The sequence below is a fragment of the Piliocolobus tephrosceles genome, chromosome 5, assembly GCF_002776525.5.
Source record: "Piliocolobus tephrosceles isolate RC106 chromosome 5, ASM277652v3, whole genome shotgun sequence".
Lineage (NCBI taxonomy): Eukaryota > Metazoa > Chordata > Mammalia > Primates > Cercopithecidae > Piliocolobus > Piliocolobus tephrosceles.
The window spans coordinates 56,785,066-56,805,665 of NC_045438.1; the positions used below are offsets into that span (position 1 = coordinate 56,785,066).

Genomic DNA, 20,600 nt, shown 5'->3' on the forward strand with positions numbered 1-20,600 from the left:
TCTCTAATCTTGACATTGCTGAGAATACAGTCACGCAAACACTGTCATCTCTAATCTTGACATTGCTGGTAATACAGTCACCCAAACATTGTCATCTCTAATCTTGACATTGCTGATAAGACAGTCACCCAAATATTGTCGTATCTAATCGTGACATTGCTGAGAATACAGTCACCCAAACACTGTCATCTCTAATCGTGACATTGCTGATAATGCAATCATCCAAACATTGTCGCCTCTAATCTTGACATTTCAGAAAACTGTGTCAAAGAGATACTTCCTGCATATAGTGAGTATCCCAGAGCTGCTCAAATGCCTTGTGACTTAGTTTATATGTAAACACCACATCCATGCAGGGGTTCAAAGTTGTTTTTGGAAGCTGGGGTGCATCAGTCTCTAGAGATTTTCAGAGACTGTCTTTTTTCTCTTGTGTTGAATATTACTATTCTTTGTAGCATTTTTTCCAACCTCTAGCATAAGCTGAATTAGTTACTCTAGTGTAGATCAAAACTTCTCAAGCTTTGCTGTGCATAAAATCATCTAGGCAGATTGTTAAAATGTAGATTCCTAGGCTTGAAGTCAAGGAATGCCTGTTTAGTAAGGATCTCGGGTGATGTTGAGGCAGATCACACTGTGAGCCACACTTTGAGAAATGCTGTCATCAAGACATTCTTTGGGCTTCAGGACCAGCTCACTATACCATTTCTGTTTCTTCAGACATGGATCTTGCTGAAAAGTGTCCATATAGCCTATTTTTTCTTAGCTTATATGTTAACATGGTTCTCTACCATGTATCTTAGCCACATTTTAATTGTGTGTTCCAGGACCATCACATCCACAGTAGAAATTGATGGTTCCACTGCATTTGAAACTCCAGCTTCAAATGAATTTATCAATGGCTTAATTTACAAATGACAATATGTTTAAAATGTAGCAGTACTGCTTTCAAAGAAACCGTTCCCATGGCTAAATTTGAGAAAGTAATTTTTCAGAAAATATTTTCCACGGAAAAGTATGAGTTTATGGCTTAATGAAGAGATTTTGAGGTGTTTATGGAAATAAAAGGCAATGGTTAAGAGTGCTCTTGGCTCCACCACTTTGTTGCTGGGTAACTCTGGGCATGTTAATTACCTTCAGAAAGCCCCCAGTTTCTCATCTATAAAATGGGGAGAATTATAGAATCTAGCTCCTAGAATCTCTGTGAGGATTAAGCAAGACACTGCAGGTCTGGCCGCTGGTCCTGTGCCTGGCACACGGTGCGCTCTCAGGAACTGCTAGCTTCCTAATGTTATTTTCCCATGTGATAACTATTGGTGTCTGCCTGTTCCGTGAAGCTGAACAGAAGATGTGGTGCGGGGTGTTAACACAGAGGTGAATATGTGGACTTACTGAGATCAGCACTAGATTTTTGAGCTCTGGACTGAAACATTTTGAATGGTAGATGGGTCAGGTGAGACCCTTCCCAGTGAGGAGTCACAGCTTTGCTTTGTGTCTGATGCCCAGAGGTATCCTTGCATCTATTTTCAAAGATGCTGTTATGGGTGGTGATATTTTTCCATTAGTGTAGATGTCACCAAAGAGATTGCCCACTGGCCCACTCCAACAGGCTAAGACTGCCCTTTCGTTTGCAGCGACAGTAACTGCAAACCTGATGGTGCCCTTTGATGCTCTGCCTTTAAGACTCCATTTCAAAGGATTCTGATTGCTGCTGCCCGGTGTTCTACTGGTGTCCTCAGCAGTTCACAGCTCCCCTGCCTCTTTTGAAGTTGTGGCTATCACACTGCACAGCTAAGTCCATACTTTACTCAGGGGCCATAACCGCCATGGTGATGTAATCACCAAAAAGTTTCACAAAGGCTGTTTATTATCTACTTTCTGCTAAGGTGGAAAGGTCAGCCCTTCACTGGCTCTCTGTGAATCACTGTTCCCACATACAGCATTCTTCTGCTTGCCTGGCTTACTCTTCTCGGCATTTATGACTCCAAGTATGGAGAATTTCTTGTCACAAATGCATACTGTGAATCACAGGGCAGAGAATCCACGCAAAGTAGTTAAGGGACAGATGTGGCAGCTTCCCTTTTTTTTTTCTTTTATGAGGCAACGGACAAGTGCAACAGAACCCTAATGGGGTTGGTAAAGAAAAATTCTTCTATAAAATTTAATTACCCACAATCGCTTGGAATTAAAAAGAGATTCTCTGCAAAAGAAGTATAAACACACAAGGTGCTATTCTTCAGTTTACAGTCTGCATGAGCTTGCACACGCATGGGGGAGCTGGATCAGGGACAACGTTAACGGCATTGATCAGTCTGGGCTGCTGACTTTGATGAGAAAAGGACAAATTTTACACAAGCTGCAAAGATGGCTAACATTCACAGTATTATTTTTAGCTCCGATAAACAATAAAGAAAATTCTCCTTTCCCTCTCTCTGTCTGCTAAATAACTGTTGTGCTCTTCTCTGTGGGGTTGGTGCATTTTTCAAAAACAGTTCAGTGATGCCATGGATGAAAGGCATCCAAAATATCACCCACCAGGAGATTTCAGCCCCGCAGATAAATGGGCTTGTGGGTGCGCCCAAGAGTAATCCTACCACCTTGCTGAATTCCCAGGTTCTGCTGCCGTGAGCCCTTCTCTCCTTAAATTGTATGTTTGTTTTTATGTGTTGGCTTTTATGCTTGGTAAGTTATAACCCTGTAGGGGCAGACCCTAAACCCCATTTTAAAAAAATCAAATTACTTTATACCCTGAGTGCATTCTGCAAATAAAATCAATAAACAGAAGCTTCCCGTGGATTTATGGAGGCTTAGAAAGAAGATGAGAGCGACAAACTCTGTATCAGACAATGGACACAACTTCTGGTTAATCCTTTCTAGTGAGTGTTTTTCATTAGAAATGCCTCCAAATGATTCATCACATAATTATATTTTGTACAACACCTTCTTTTTTCAGAACCACAGATGATAATTGTGCTGGCCAGCTTTTTTTTTTTTTTTTTTTAACCTATCTCCCAGTTAATTTGTAGCAGCCTACGACATTACTTTTCTCTGTGTCCTAATTACTCAGTTGCTCATGAGTTGCTGCAGATGTCCCTAACCAGGCTCACTGTGGTGATTCTCCTCCTGCCCACGCTCCACAGGCTCTGTTTTCTCTGGCAGCCAGAACTGTGCTGTTCGGACTCTTGTCCCAGCTCCCTCATTGGTCTCATGGTGCTGCCACTTGCACATACTGGCCATTTTGCTGGGCTCTGAGGTGCATAGATAAAGTTGCTTGTAGCTGTAAGACCTTGAGAAGCTTATGGTCAAATGGGGAAGAAAAATGAAAGCAGCTGACTTGTAGCATCCGATCCCAGGGAATGGTGGAGCCATTTTGCCAACCCTCCCCCACCCCAATAAAACACTAACATATATATGCCTTTGTGCATAAGTAACCAAATACTTTGCCAAACCAATAATTTGATAGATAGGTAGTACCATCGAAGAAGCTTTGCAGCATAATGATAAATCCACCCTGTACTCACCCATCTCTCCAATTACCCCTACCACAAATGGAGTAATTTCAGCAATTTTCATTGAGTCTTCACTTGGCTCTAACCAGAGAGATTGATGCCCTCTCGTGGGAAGGAACTATGGGAATATGCTGACAATTTCCTCATCATAAGTTTATGGTGTCTTTATTTTTCCCATGAAGCTATAATTTATCATGTGTTGTATTTCCATTTAAGTATATTTCTTTGAGTATTCTGAACATTTTAGTCATATAATGAATGTTTAGGATATCCTGTTAGATAAAGGGCCCTGTATGCTATAATCAGAATGCTAATTTGTCAAAAATATCATTTTAAAACATTTTGCACATATGCACATACAAATGAGAATTGAAGGGTGCGTACACAAGCAAATGTGGATCCAGATGGACACATTTACTCAATTTAGTATAAAGGTATTTTCACGTTTCTGAAAACAATGGGTTGTCTAAAATACATTCTTGCAATATGGATTAGAAGCCCCCAATCATATGGTAAGTTGACACCTTTCTTCATCGTTAGATTGGGTTAAACTGTTCTAACAAATGGTAGTACTCTTCTATTTTTTGTTTTTTTCTTCAGAGTTAAAAGAAACACTTCTACTGAAGTTACAAAAAAAAAAAAAAAAAAAAAAAATGACCAAACCTTTGAAGATTTTATGGTAACTAATTACATCAAATTTACACCTAAAAGGCCTGGTGAAGTTACTAGCAGATAAGTCGAAAGTAGAAAACTATAAATATTATCTGAAGTGTAAGATTGAAGATTTAAGGCCTATGGAAAATCATTTTATTCAATTAATTTAAAACAACTGATCCACAAATTCAGAAAGCTAAGTATCTGTACAATGTGTGTTTATCAAAAAAGTAACTAGATGTGACAAGGGTATTTTTATTTTCATTCTGTCTACCTTCTTGGAAATATTTTCCTGATTTTCTGAACATTTACCTAAAGCTTGGGAACGTATTGACAATGTTTACAAAAAATGCAATACAGTTTCCATTTTTGAAAAAGATACCTTTCTCTAGTAAGACATAGATGTCAATGTATATAATTAGCCTACTATATTTCAATTAGGAGAATAATTTTTAATGTTTTTGTTTTGTAGTACTTTTCTGTGCTTTGTCTAACTGAAATAAGATACAATTTTCACATATGTGAATTTGAATATATTAATAAAAGGCTTATAATACATCCACTTAATATTTGTTGATTGTCTTTCAAAACTATACTTGTGTTTTTGTAATATAGCTAATATAATTACCAAAATTAATTACAAATAAAAACAATAGAACACACTTTTCTATTTTCTACTGTCAGTCTTTGATCTATTTTTAATTTTTCTTCTCTCTTCCTTATTTGTATTCATTTTGATGCCCATCAATTTGTTTCTCTATTACTGTTATTTTTGCAATTTTCTGGTTCCTTTATAGCTTGTACTACTCTCTTTGATCTGCTTCCCTTCAAGCTTTATTTTTGGTGCTGTTTTTCATGTTCTATAAAAAATCTTTTTGCCTCTCTTCACTTTATTCTTTTGATTTAACTCCTTCTTAGAACAAGAACAAACTCCAGCTTTGAGTGAACAGGTAAATAGTTTTGAAAGAGTGAGTCCGGAGAATCCTCGGCTTCGCGCTGATGAATAGAAATGGTTGAGAGCCTACTTCAAAGGCCCTCAAGAACAAAGAACCCTTTCTGAGGCCACTAACAAATCCACCAATTTCTTCTGACCCATCTTTGCCAAAAGATATGAGCTAACGACAGGACAGAACTGTCTTGTAAGAGTAGCCAAGCAGGCTTGGGAACAAACATATCCTTGACATAATAAGGGGAAAACATACTGTTTATCTCTTTAATAACCATCCTGAGGAAAATTAATGTTACTTTGTCCTTTGTGCAGAACAGTAATTGGATTGTGTGTTTCATTTATATCTGGACAAAGGCCAGGATATTGAAATACTTCTCAATATTAGATTTTCTTGTTTAAAAATTAGATTTTATTGGCATTCTCTTTCCGAGATTTCTTCATTAAAAGCTTCATTAAACATAAATCTCCTTTTACACAGCAGAAAACAAAATTATTTTAAGGAGGTCATTTTAAAAGTCTTTTGAAAGGGTGGTGCTAAGCTTTTGACTAAAGACTTGTCTTTTCCCAGGGATCTGGCATTCCAGGGATAAAATGATTGACTTTGCCTTCATGTGTCTAAGATTAATGACATGGCTGTTTGAAGCTATATAACAAGTTACCATGTTCTAGAGTCTAAGGCTATTACAAATATGATATCAAAAAATTTGGGACTAGGAAGTATGCTGTAGAGGTTTGATTCAGTGATTCCAAACCTTGGGGGCCTCGTCTACTCTGGAAGAGATGAAGTCATCCATCAAGGAGAGAGAGTTTGCATAGCTACTGTGCTGCAAAATATAGCTGAGCATTAAGTACGTTTCTGCACTTAACTTTGATTATGGCTTCTAGAAAGGTACTAACAACAGGGAAAGTGATGGTAATATAGTTTTTCTACCTTAAAACTGATTACTCTTTACTCCCTGCAAAAAATTGGACAGGCCCACTTCTCAGCACTGAGTAACATAATTTTCTGGGCAGAGTTTGTGCAGCCCAGTTTTATCCTTTGTCTCTTGATGCTCCGTGTTCCTGGCTCATGCCTTTTGGAGGGAAGAGAGATAATTAAATAGTTTGGTTTTAAAGGCCTTCCCCACTGGACTGCAAGCTTTGTGTGTAAAAATAAATAAATACATAAATAAACGCCATGTGAGATGTCAAAAAGGGACAATCCTAATAAAGACTGATACTATCTAGAAGAATTGAAAACCAAGATATAGATGTCCATGTCAAAGCCTGTGAAGTGAGAACATTTATTCCATGATGACTGAAAACCGAATGTAAAACATTTATCAATGAATATATATATATATTTTTCCCTAACAGAGAAAATAGCAACAAAAACCCCCGAGTTTTCTCATATCAGCTTGTAATATTTTGTTAGTTTCTACCTATAATCTTTTCAAGGAAATGGCAGATGAAATGATCTCGTCTCTGCTCTGGGTGGGTGTGAGGCGGGGGTGGTGATTTAGACTCAGAAGCGCTGGGGGCCCGGGAGCCAGGGTTGGGTGTGGAGCAGGAGCTCAGAGGAACCGGATTCTGTGGCTGCAGAAGCCAGGATGGGTTGGAAGCACGCATTTGGAGAGAAGGTAGAACCAGAACTGGATTCTAGGCCATATGTCACCTGAGGTCAGGGCAAGAAGCAAAATGGAGAAAGGAGGTATCAGGAAGTGGCACCTGGAAAAGTCTCCAAGGCCACTGCCACAGCTTATGGAGCATCAGAATGAGCCCCACGGGGCAAGAGCAAGATTGCAAGGTTGCGCAGCTGGTCCACTCCCTCCCTCCCCAACTGTATGCTTGAAGTCATGCTTTTCTTGAGGTCTCCTGCTGGAAAGCCTGTACTCTTGGGCTCAGTGCGAGTCAGGAGTAATCCCCACAATCAGGCCTTCAAACCTTCTCTTCCCTGGGTGTAAACACTCTTGCTTCTCTGCAGGTTGCTGGGTGGAGGGTGCAGAGAGGTCTGGCAGGGGCCTCACGGAGCACAGGGCAGTTGAGGTCTGAGTGACTTCACAGGGAAGAAGGCGACTGGAATCAGATGGTTATGAATCTTGGACGGCTACCTGATCACTCCTTCCACATCTCCCTCCTCGTTAACATCCTTCAAATAGCTGGTCCAGGGAGTCTAACAAATTCCATGACAACCGATAAAAAAGAAAATGGCATCTTTCTGGCAAAGAGAGAGTGTGAAAAAAATGTAAAAAAGGAGCAGCCAAAAATCACCAAAAGATAAATAATATTCACCAGAGAAGTACTCTGTGAAGCAGAACAAATACGAAGGAAGTACCAAGAGTTTAATGAAGCACGCTGTCTCTGCAGGAAGCCCACGAGGCAGAAATGCAAGGACTGAGGCTTTGAAGGATGCAAGACAATGGAAAAATCGCTGGAGATATGGAAGCAGTCAGAGGAACCCTGGTGGGCTTTAATGTATTCTTACTGGTGCAACACAGAGAAAGCGGATGGAAAGAAGGTCAGTGTATAGAAGACCCAAGGGGCATGATTATTAAGGCAGATATGAGTGTCACATATTAAACTCTGTGACCTGTCAATAGTCTATTTCCTGACCCTCTAACAGTGCAGTTCTTGGAACTCTTGTCCATCTGTACCTGCCCGTCTGATCATCTTATCCAGTTTCATGGCTCCAAACAGTCCATGTGCTCACACCTCTGGCTGAACTTCTGCCCTGAACGTTTGCTTCTTATATTCATCTGCCCACTCCATAACTCCACATGGATGTATGACAGGCATCATAAGCTAAACATGTCAAAAACTGAATTCCTGATACCCCATGTCTGCCAACCAGCTGCTCCTCTTAATGTCATCGCCAAATGGTAAGTGGGGACTCCATTCTATTGAATAGCTTGAGTCATACCTCACATCCCATCCATAGTCAGTTCAGCTCAACCTGCAAAAAACTCCAGAATCTAACAATTTCTCATGACTTCCTCTGCAGCTCCTTAATCCAAACCACCACACTGCTGATCCTCTCTGGCCTCTCCACCTCTGTCCCAGGCCCCTCACGTTCCCTTCTCTTGCAGCGTAATCCCATGCCACTCTACTGCTCAAACCTGTAAGTGCCTTCCCCCCTGTGAATAAAATCCAAAGTCGTACGATGACTCGCAGCTGTCTTTGTAACTTCTCCTACAGTCTGGCTCTTGCTGCTCTCCCTCTCACCTCCTCTGTTCCAGGATCATGCCAGGAATGATGTCTCCTGCCTCAGGGTCTTGATACATGCTCCAGTTGCCCACATGGCACACTCCTTCACTGCCTTCAGATCTTTCCTCAAATATGGAAACTGTTCTTTAATGAAGACAATATTAGGACATGCTGACTTTTAAGAGCCATAGACAATGAAGGTTCAAAGCAAAGACTGACTTAGGAGACATCACAACAGTGATAACTGTTTGCATTAGTGCTCCATACTACAAGTATATTTACATTATGAAAACAACACTGTGAATGGATGTTATCATTCATATTTTTCAATGGGGTGCAAAAGCTCAAATAAGCTGCCTCATCCAAGGTCACACAGCCAGTAACTTCTAGAATCAGCAAGTGCAGGCTTCACTTCAGTTTTGTGACCCCAGAACAAGTACTCTTGCTTCTCTATATTGAAACTCGTTATATAATGATAATAATAATAATAGTAATAATGGAAATGATAATAGCAGTGATAGCAGCTAGTGCTTCTTGTGTACTCCATACAAAGCACTGTTTTAAGCCTCTTACATGCATTCATTAATTTTATCCTTGCAGACTCTTAGGAGGAAAGCACTATTATTATCTGCAGTTTGCAGAGGCGGAGACGGAATCAGTACCAGGGTAGGTAACCTGTCCAAGGTCAACCAGTGGTAAAGGCAGAGCCAGGATTTACAGCCAGATGCTGGGTCCTTAACCACCACCCGAAATCCCTGCTTTGTCTTCTATCATTTTCTCTCTGCTTTTGCTAGACATGCTAGAAAGTGTACAGTTGGACAGGAGTGAATTCTCCAGTTGGGTAATTAGAGATCAACTGTATCCACCAAAGATGTCTTGAAAGCATATGCAGTTGAAGAAATACCATCTTTAAATTGAGGTTAAATGTGAAAAATTGCAACATAATCAATAACTGTCAGAAGTTGTAAAAGCCAGTTCAGCAGAGGCTTGTGGCCCCTGAAATATACCATTGACCACCTTTTCTAAGGTAGATGTTTTGTCTCTAATGGAGATGCACAGTCCTGCAGATTAACTTTTCACTCCAGCAACCTTTGCATTTCTCCAGAGAAGAGCCCAGCAGGGAGAGGAGCAAGATCTTGCCTCACCTGGGGTGACTGTAGGCGATCTGCTTGAACTCGTTGTTCCAGTTGGGTCTCCCATAGAAGGTCTTCTGTTTTAAGCCTGTGATCACATCAGTATTTTCATCCCAATGTAAAGCTATGTGAACAGCCTAAAGTAAATTTGTGGCATTAGATGGCATTTAGAAAAAAAATATAAGCCTTCTATCAATAAAGAATAAACTAATCAAGTTCATTTGTAGATTTAATTAAAATATGTGTACAGGGCTGGCAATGCTTATCACTATTTGCAGATGTCACCATTGCTGTACTTTAGGGCAAGCATCATATCTCATTTAAGTCTGAATCAGGCCTCGTCAGAACTAAGTGCCTCTTTATACATAGTAGGTGTGCAATAACGTTAACCTAGAAAGAATATTTTCCTTTAAAAGGATGAAAATAATATAGTAAATGTGGTTAAGAAAAAGCAAGCACTAAATGACTTCCTTCTTTTCCTGCCAAACTTTTCAGCAATTCATCTCTACCTGCTATCCCCTTTCACTTAACATTGGCTCCTGGGGAGTTGAGAAGGGCATTGCCAGATTACAGTGCTATGAAATGTCTGGGAAGAAACTGTATCTTACAATCAGACCTGCCTAGTGCGTTGAAACGGTGTGATGTATATGGTCCAGTTTCAAGTGCCGGGAGGCCATGGAGCCCGGCAGGCAGAACATGGTGGCCAGAGCCTAGCAGGCGGCTTGGCTGGAGCTCTGTGCCTAATCATTTGCCTTGGAATTAAGTGACTCCATCCAGACATCATGTAGCTAGGGGTCAATAAGTGAGAGCCCACAGCGTAATCCCTTGTGATCATTTTTTTGGTTGTTTGTTTTTGTTTGTTTGTATGTTTTTGGTTTTTTTTTGAGACAGTCTTGCTTTGTCGCCCAGTCTGCAGTGCAGTGGTGCGATCTCGGCTCACTGCATCCTCCGCCTCCTGCGTTCAAGCAATTCTCCTGCCTCAGCCTCCCAAGTAGCTGGGACTACAGGTGCATGCCACCACACCTGGCTATTTTTTTTTTTTTTTTTTGTATTTTTAGTGGAGATGGGATTTCACTGTGTTAGCCAAAATCGTCTCAATCTCCTGACCTCATGATCCACCCGCCTTGGCATCCCAAAGTGCTGGGTTTACAGGTGTGAGCCACCACGCCTGGTCATGATCATGTTTTAAGTTGCTGTCATTTATTTTAGTACCTTCTGTGTTCTGGTAGCTACCTTGCTTCTCACCTCCTGGGATCTGTGTCACCAGTGCTCATCCCTTAGACCCCTATGTGGTGCTCTATTAGTCCTCACCCTCTGACTCATCCTGACCCTGACCAGTTTGGGTAACAACTCTGCTGGGTGCAACTCATGCCCCAGGTCCCCACTGCAAGCCTGACTTTCCTGGCTGACTTTCTCTCCAGTCTAAAAAAGTAGTTGAATCTAGGGAGGTTCAGCTGAAAATAATGGAAGTGTCCCAACAGGTCAGGAGACAATGGCAGGTTGATCTCAGAAATCCAGGCCAATTATATATAAAAGAAACCTGAATTCATATGTTCATCACGGCAGTATTCACAATAGCAAAATCATGGAACTAACCTAAGTGTCCATCAACAGTTGCCTGGACAAAGAAAATGTGTTATATATGTACTATGGAATACTATGCAGCCATAAAAAGAATGAAATCATGTTCTTTGCAGCAACATGGATGGAGCTGGAGGCCATTATTCTAAGTGAACTAACTCAGAAACAAAAAAACCAAATACTCGGTATTCTCAGTTATTAGCAGCAGCTAATCAATGGGCACACATGGACATAAAGATGGGAATAACAGGCACTGGGGGCTCCAAAAAGGGGGGATGGTGAGAAGGGAGTGAGTTTTGACAAAGAATCTACTGGGTACGATGTCCACTATTTGGGTAATGGGTACACTAAAAGCCCAAACCCCACCAGTATGTGCTATACCCATCTCACAAATGGGCACACGCACCCTCTGAATCTAAAATATAAAGATAAAAAGAAATCCAGGTTGTAGAAAGTTGTGAGCAGGCAAGTCCGACCCCAGATGGCAGGGCTACTGCTGGAAAAGAGTTGGACTATAGGACTCTGTGCAAAAAGAGGTGGGGAACAGTGGCAGAGGGTGTTAAGTGATATGTCAGGTGCGGGAAGAGAACGAGCAAAGCCATGGGTGTGTGAGCGTGCACAGTGTGATGGGTGAACACACGTCCTTTGGTGGCTCTGGTGCCAGAGGAAACTGATGGGAGTGGGACACAATTAGTGAGTCGGAGTCAGGCTGGGAAGGGCCTTAAAGTCCCTGCTGAGAAGTTTGGGCACCATTTCACACACAAAAAGGGCCTTCCCTACTTACGCTTGTGGTACCGCCAATCACTGATGTTCAAACATTTGGAATGATATTTGTCCCATATTTCTCAGCCCAATGTTCAATTAATCTCCAAACTCTGTTGATTTGCCCTTCATAATACCTCTTCCATCTGTCCCTTCTGTTCTTGTCATTTTGCCACTTTGAGGTTGTTGAATTCAGTTTAACAATGGGGTATTTCTAAAACAGCCTCTTCATTCTTTCCCGACAGAATGCACCAATTATTTTTCCTTTAAATGTTGAAATTAGTGATTTTTCTGCCTGAAATTTGGGAGTTGAAATAATTTTCAACATGTCATGGCAAAAATGTAAGACATCTATTTTAATTTACTCGTGTTTAGAAAAAAATGTATATTTTATAGCGTATTCTTGGAAGTAGTAGAGATGGGAGGGGGCAGGATTGTGTTGTCGCCAAATCAACTTCAGTTCTCGGTTATGAGAACCTCAGTCCCATAGCTCCCAGTTGGCAGGGAATACCTAGGTGCACACTGGGATCGGTGCACCTTAGAAGTAGAAGAGCAGGCACAGTACTTGAAAGCAGAAGACAGAAGCTGTCTCTACTTCGCCAAACCGTTCACCAGTCAAAAATCCCACTTGAATAAGGAAAGTGTTTGTTTGGAAAACATAATTAACACTATATAATTCATTAAGATGTTTCAAGCCTAGTTCCCAAGAAACCTACATTTCAAATTATCCCAAAGGATTAAATATTTAAGAAGGACTGCAAATAAGACCATAAAAATTCATTAAGCTACTGAATTTCTAGCAGAGTCTTATTCATTTGCAGATACAGAGTCAAATTACAGTGATGTTCCTTAGGGCCTGTGTGTGTGTGTGTGTGTGATGTACATACACAGAGCATTCACTTGTAAATGCAGTGATTAATGCCAATCTCCCAGGCTCAAATACACTTTCCTTAAAAGTATATATCAATAATAGCTGCTGATTAGAATATATATTATGTAACCTAGTAATCACTTCATTGTTAATTCCCATATTTGAGGAGTTAAAATGAATTACAATGTAATAGTTATCATTCAAGAGTTTCAACATTGAAATACTATCATAGTCAATATTTTGGTATACATTATTTTTGGTAAATTCAATCTTAATGTTACATTAATACAATATACTGCAGAACACCTGCCAAAACAAAAGATCATCTTGATCTTAGGTAAATAAACATACATGCACACAATTTCTAGGAACACCTTAAGAGAACAAACTCTGGACAAATTATGTATTTATAATAATTATTTTCTATAGACGCTCACATACTTTACAATACAAAATGTTGAATGTAAACACCTAGGAATCTTTTTTGCTTAACTCTGAACAGCTCAAGGCACAGAATTAGAACCAGTCAGAAACTCAACAAGATGATACAGCCAATCAGTACTATTCATTTGATGTCACTTTTAAAGGGACAAATGCAAATTTATTTGGGATTTCCAACCTCTGGATTGTCTTCCATTGTCTGACCCTTTCTATTCCTCAGCAAATTAACTGTAGCTTCTTTTTTTGGTTCTTTGATTGTTACAACTTGAATCACTCTTGCTAATCTGATTTTATTTCACTCTCCTTTCCTTTTTAAGAACATAAAAATAATTCTGTCATCCTATCAGAGTGCTACATAGCTCTTTATTGAAATTGTTCCTCATTGCTATTAGATGAGTTAAGCAATATTGCTTATTCTCAGAGTCTTATCAGTACCTGATTTTCATCCCAGCCAGTAAGAAATATATGATAACTCAGAAAGTGAGTTTTCCCCTGCTCACTCATCCGTGTTTCCAGTGAGAGTAAGAGATCAGCAAACCACTCAAAAGCTCTTGCATCCCGGCAAATCCAGTAGAAATACACCTGTCAAGAGAGAAGGCAAGTGAACGGATATATCCCTCTTTTCATATGTGCTGATAATCACAGACTACTTTATCTCCCTCAAATTATTTGAGCCCAAATGGGCACTTCTGCAAAATAACATGCTTTCTTTCTTTTTTTTTTCCTGTCAGTGAACAGTCACACTGTGATTTCTTTTGAAAAAATTCACATTGTGTTTGAAAAAGCCCACAGTGAATTCAGAGAGTCAGGAGCCTGTGGGCCGTGCCAGTTTCTCTGGATGAGGATCAACTCACCACATTTCTGGCTGTGCTGCTTCTGAACAAGATTAATAATCATAACTAGCTGTGCCTTTCACTGCTCCCAAAGGGGGATAAACCGTTAGACCAACCCCTTCATCTTTACTTATGACCTAAGCTCTGGATTTGAACTTTGTTCTCCAGAGACTCCAAAGGCTTGGGCACTAATCCACTTCACTAGCTACGGCCTCTGGAGAGCGGAGATTATGGTAATTTCAGAATCAAGTCACACAGGCCAGAAATTTCCTCTCAGTGAAACATATCAGTGTCCAAGAAAGCTGGTGGGTGGTGGCTGTGCCTGTGTGTCAACTGCTATAATGAAATTATGTCTAGGAAGAATTATTTTTTTAACTCTCGGTGTTAAGCAAACGACATGTGACAAGAAGTAGTTCACGTTTGCTAAAATAAAAGCTTAGTTTTTGTGCTTCGAGTTTCAAATAATTGCATCTAGAAGAAACCACAGGAGAGAAATCTATTAATTCTCCCAATTTTTCTCACACTCCCACCCCTTGCTGCCCACACCTGTCTCTCTTGTGCCTTCTCCCCAAAGAGATATCTCTACGGCTTAACAATATCCATGAGGGCTGGTCTTGATTCCGGCTGCTGCCTGGTAAATCTCCACCTGGAAATACCTCATGTGGTGATCAGTGTTCTCTTCTCTCCCTCTCTGCCAGCCAGCTTGTAAGCTCACAATCATATAATCAGAGATATAAATGAGATTTAATTAATAGATCAAATTCATGAGACAAAAATCAAAGAGTTTATTTCAAAGCTAAACATCTTGTCTATTTGCTTCATGTTTAGGCAGGACTTTATAATATTAATTATTTGTAAGAGTAAAAGATGCTGAGAATAAGGCCTCTTCTTTCAAGAATTAGGCCTACATATTTGTTGGACAGCTCCTGTTCACAAGGGGACTTAAGATATTAATTTCGGGACAAATAATCCCTCAGTCTCTAAGCACAAAGACCTTCTTTTCTCAGGAAGAGAGAGGGTTGCCCTTCTTTTCCTGACACTTCTTTCTTCCTGGGGATGATCTGTGCACAGCCTCTCTAGGCAGAGCTAAGCGGGGATTCCCTTTGGTGATGCCTTCTGAATCCCCATGAGCAAGGGGCTCAGGTTCATCCATTCATTCACTGATTCAACAAATATGTATTGAATGCTTCCTACCTGTCCAGACTTTTCTGTGCTCTGGAACTATACAAGTGAACAAGACAGGGCCAAAAAAAAAAAAAAAAAAAAAAATTGATGTCCACCTAGAGTTTGCATCTTAGCAGGAGAAGGAAGATGATAGGTAAGTAGAATATAGACTATGTCAGATGGTGAGAAGTGCATGCAGAAACCCCAGGTGGATTAGGAAGTGTTGCAATATTAAGTCAAATGGCCAAACGGGGGCTCATTTAGCCCTTTCTTGTTTTTGGCCTCTTGTGTTCACTTTTATAGTTCTAAGGCATAGAACAGTTTGGAGACATAAGAGGCATTCAGTACATATTTGTTGAATCAGTAATGGATGGACATGAACCCGCAATTCGTGGAGATTCATGTCCCCTCTTCATGAGAAGGGGACATTGGAGCAAAGACCTGGAAGAGGCGAGGGAGTCAAATGCTTAGGGGAAGAGCTCTGCAGATAGTGGGAAAGTTGTCCTGAGTGAGACCTTTCCAGGAAGAGCCTGGAGACCACTGTGGCTGGAGGCCAGAGAGGGCAGGGAGAGCAAGGAGATGGGTGAGGGGTGGGCTGGGGGAGCCATGGCGTTGTAGGGCTTTGGGGCCATCGTTGACTTTCACTTTGAGGCAGGAAAGCACAGGGAGTTGGCGAGCAGGGGAGTTCCATGGTTCACCGCAGGTGGCAGGATCTCTCTGGCTGCTGTATTGAGAACAGAACCAGGGATTGGAGGGTGAGGGGGGAGGAAAGGAGGCCAGTTAGGGGCGGATTTTATATTCGAGGTTGGTGATGAATACTGCTATCTGCTTTCTTTTCACTTTGTGTAGTGCCTAATCCAAATTACTCTTTGAAAACCTTAGCTCTCACTTTGCCTTGCTTTGCTCTGGGTGGAAACGAAAAATCTACTGGCCGAATTAACAAGGTGCTCACCTACGCACGACCCCCTCCTCCCTGGCCTCGGTAGTCTGTTTCATCTCAGAGTATGGCACTGGGCATAGAGCAAATAACATTGATTAATTTTCTCTCTTCCTCACTTTTTAAGGAACGTGCTTAAAACAGATTCATAGATGGATAATAAACCAGAACATTTGCTTTATAAAAAAATCCTCCAATTTCAAATCTAGTCCCAGTCATCCTTTCTTGAAAACTATGCCCATCTTAGCTTCCTCCGTACATGAAACTTTATCCTTTCAAATAGAAATCCTTCCTTACTTTCTCATGGCCTAGCTGCGTGTCAGTGTTCTTAGGGTTTATTAAGCCTTTTATACTTTTTGCTTCCTTGTAATGGCTTTGTGTGTTTTTCCCTCCGTAATTGACTCGTAAGTGACACTGGGCCGCTTTGGTGTAAGAGGCTATGGAGGAAAAATGGATAGGCTCAGTAGAAGTGTTTCAGGCAGAAAAAGAAAGAAAGGGACTTTGAACAGAAGCAAAAGGTATTTACTTTGACTTTCTTTCATCTTTCTAATGGTGGGGGACTCTCACTGGGAAGGGACATAAGAGTTCCACCTCTGCATTTCGCCCATGAGAAAGGACCTGGTCAATGACAGACCAAGTATCCCAAACAATAGGCTACAACTCTGTGATCTGTGCTTTTCAATGCTCACTCCACCTTAGTCTCCAAAAATAAAACAACCCTGAAATCAGCTACCTGTAGAAAGCATGCCTTTTCAGAATTCCATAGCTGATCTCAGAGACCAAAAATACTTGAGTTTACTTTAAAAGATTTTATTAAATAGAAAGTCATTCTCAGTAAAATAACAAAAGTTCTGAACTTTCATAGTAATGAAATTATTATTATTTTTTACAGGACTCATCCCACACTTTTTTTTTTTTTTTTTTTTTTTTTGAGAGGGAGTCTCTCTCTGTTGCCCAGACTGGAATGTAATGGCGGGATCTTGGCTCACTGCAACCTTCACCTCCCAGGTTCAAGTGATTCTCCTGCCTCAGTCTCCCAAGTAGCTGGGATTACAGACATGTGCCACAATGCACGACTAAATTTGTACTTTTTAGTAGAGATGGGATTTCACCACGTTGGCCAGGCTGATCTCGAACTCCTGACCTCAAGTGATCCACCCACCTCAGCCTCCCAAAGTGCTGGGATTACGAGCATGAACCATCGTGCCCAGCCACATTCTTGTAGATATAGTGGATGTCTAGATGTTTTGGGAGACCCCTCTGGGACTGTGTCATGGGGTTGAGGGGTTCTGTGTGCATGTGGCCTGTCACAGACCTTAGCTGTCACATTGTTTCCAAGCACTAGCGACCAGCCCAAACTCAGCCATGTCCATTTGCAAAGGGCTTGGGTCTGAGTGACGGTCACAAGGCTGGGTTCTCTGTGTGTCCCTTCTCATTTTCATGTTTTCCCAAGCCTAGGCTTCTCTTTAAGAATTCTTCAGCAGCACATAGGGACCAGGTCAAAGAGGTCTGGGGCCAGTAAGAAATGCAACTGTGCTAAATTTTGATAAACAGTTTTAGAAAATGAATTGAGAAGCACTACCAGTCTGTGTTACTATGAGAGCTCAGACTCTCCAATCAAAGTTGGATGCTTTTAGGCGATTGCATCTCCAAAGCTTGTGCTATATCTTGAATAGATATCCATGAACACAGGCAGAGGGCCCTTTCACAAACACAATCTGTATGTCTTTATATCCAAAGTCAATTTCCAGAGGATGAAACAGAAAAAAAGTTATTTACTTATGTATTTATTTATGGCCCAGAACCCCTCTAAACAAGGAAAGTGAACACAGGAATACAGATTTAGGATGCAGTGTAGCATGGTAGAACAACTCAACTTTGTGAGCCTATGAGATCCATCCGCTGTTGTAGACTGCTGCCGGCTTCACCATGCAGGGAGAAGTTGGAAATAACTTGTGCAACTGGGCACAAGTTTCTTAACTCAAACCTAGATTACTGCATATGTAAAATGGCAATAAACACAGAACAATAGCTCATGAGGTTATTGTGAGGATGAAAGGATATGTTTTACTGAAGCATTTAACGCAACGTCTGGCAGACACAGTAAGTGCTCAGAAGATGTTTGCTGCTATGTTGCTATCCTTGTTTGTCATTTGGAGGAGCTTAGAGAATGAAGAATGAAGACAATATATTATAGAGCAAAGAGGGACATGCGCCTTGCTTGGCATGTGTTCCCACTGATCACTCCTGGTCACTGAGAAGGGAAGCCAAACTTGACCTCTGGCACCAGTGACAGAACAAGGATCTCAGCATTCATCATGAAGACGTGCTCCATGAAGGGGAAGCCCCTCACCAGGTTCGGTGTGTACTAAACCAGCCTAGAGGCATTTTACAGGGAGCCAGGGGCCCACCTTGACCATCGCCTCCTCAAGGAGAAGGGCAGTGGCTTGCAGTGCCACCTGCCTCCTACTGGGCAGCATGCCTCTGTATCCCACACGGCAAATGAAAGAACAGAACAGACAGAAGCTTGAAACCAGCAGGATGACAGAAACTCTGCATAGAGGGAGAATCAGGACCGTTTTCCAAAAGGAGAATTTCTCTCCGTGAAAAGATAAAGACTGGTGTTTAGAAAATATATTACCTACTCAATAAATGATCACTCTTGTTGTCCCAGTTTTTATTTTGTTTTTGTTAAGGGAATCCTGGATTAATACAAGAACAAATAAGAAGAAATAAAAGAAGAAATATTTTTTCTTAATGATAAGCCTGCCTAATGTGTAAAACATCTAGTTTAAAGTGATGCAATTATAGAATTGTTTTTCTGGTGAACGATTATAAGGCCAAGACCAGGCTTTGTGAATCATTTTTCATCCTTAAGACATTTTCTGAATGTCATTATCCTCGATGTTAACTATTTCATGACTATATTGCTACTTTGCCCTGTGGCTGAGGACTGATTTCTTTTGGGCCTCGGTTTGGTCTAATTATAGTTAATAATTCTTATTGAACAACTGAAACATTCTTTTCTTTTCTTTTGGAGACAGTCTCGCTCTATCCCCTGGGACTGGAGTGCAGTGGCATGATCTCAGTTCACTGCAACCTCCGCCTCTCAGGTTCAAGCAATTCTCATGCTTCAACCTCCTGAGTAGCTGGGATTACAGGCACCTGCCACCACGCCTGGCTAATTTTTGTAATTTTTAGTAGAGATGGGGTATTGCCATGTTAGTCAGGCTGGTCTTAAACTTCTGGCCTCAGGTGATTCGCCTGCCTTGGTCTCCCAAAGTGCTGGGATTACAGGTGTGAGCCACCACACCTGGCCTGAAACATTCTTTAATAGCAGAATGATTCCATACATTGTGGCCTACCATACTATGGATATATATTCCATACTATGGGATACTCTAAAGACACCAAACGAAATGAAATAGATCATCAGGTATTGACACTGAAGGTGCCCCAAGTTATGCTTTAATGAAAAACAAAACAAATTGCACTTCCTCTTCCTTCTACACACACACACACCCCTATTTATGCATAAATGTGTATAGGTATATGCATATAAATGCATGGAAAAGGAATGGAATGAGACATATTCAACTGTTTAATGGTGAGTTTCTCAGGGAGCAAAGTTGGGGAGGTGTTTAGTTTGGGGAGGGAGGTGAAGGGAGATTTTAAAACGTTTGTGTATTTCATTGGACTCTTTTACAAGAAGACCGCAGTCATGGAATCTGTGGTTAATAGACTAAGATATTAAAAATATTAATACTCCCAGCACTTTGGGAGGCCGAGACGGGCGGATCACGAGGTCAGGAGATCGAGACCATCCTGGCTAACACGGTGAAACCCCGTCTCTACTAAAAAATACAAAAAACTAGCTGAGCGAGGTGGCGGGCGCCTGTAGTCCCAGCTACTTGGGAGGCTGAGGCAGGAGAATGGCATAAACCTGGGAGGCGGAGCTTGCAGTGAGCTGAGATCCGGCCACTGCACTCTAGCCTGGGCGACAGAGCAAGACTCTGTCTCAAAAAAAAAAAAAAAATTAATACTGGTCACTTCTGTACAGAGCAATGGTGATGGCTGATAGGGTACTGAGGCCTTTTGAGGCCCTCCAAGGAAAGGCAAGAAGCACACGTTTCTTTATGAGAGGTGCACATGGCCCCTCTTAAAGAGGCCAACTGATGGCAGCAATCTTGGTGGTGAGTGGAGATGATCAATTCCAGGAGTAGCCAGAGCTCCAGTGTGAGGGAAAGGGAAAGTAAATAATTTCTCAAAGTAAACAGATTAAATTAAATGCATTTTTCATTCACTAGAAAAGAGAGCAGGCCCTCCTCTGTTTTATTAATATATTTTAGTAGAGTATGGATTTTTTGTCTTTTTTGGCCTCTTTCCCTTTTTCCCACTGGCCCATGCTTTTTATTTGAATTATCTGTTTATTATATTAGGTTAAGAACCCAAAGGCCATTTTGCATGGGACACACTGTAAATACCCATTATCATGGTTATATATTATGGAGCTGATGAAGGAAGACAATTTATGAAGAAATGAGATTATCTCAGTTTTTGTATAATCTATTGTATTGTAGTCTGAA

The 20,600-nt window shown here is 41.0% G+C and overlaps 1 protein-coding gene across 1 annotated transcript in view; it reads right to left on the reverse strand.

Moving 5' to 3' along the window:
* The window catches only part of NOX3 (NADPH oxidase 3), a 60,576-nt gene that overhangs the window by 2,741 nt on the left and 37,235 nt on the right, over nucleotides 1-20,600 (reverse strand). Inside the window, exons 11-12 of the mRNA XM_026454389.1 lie at nucleotides 13,516-13,662; nucleotides 9,438-9,562 (exon numbers count right to left, since the gene is read on the reverse strand). Coding sequence (XP_026310174.1) covers nucleotides 9,438-9,562; nucleotides 13,516-13,662 — 272 coding nt within the window. The remainder of the gene's footprint in view (nucleotides 1-9,437; nucleotides 9,563-13,515; nucleotides 13,663-20,600) is intronic.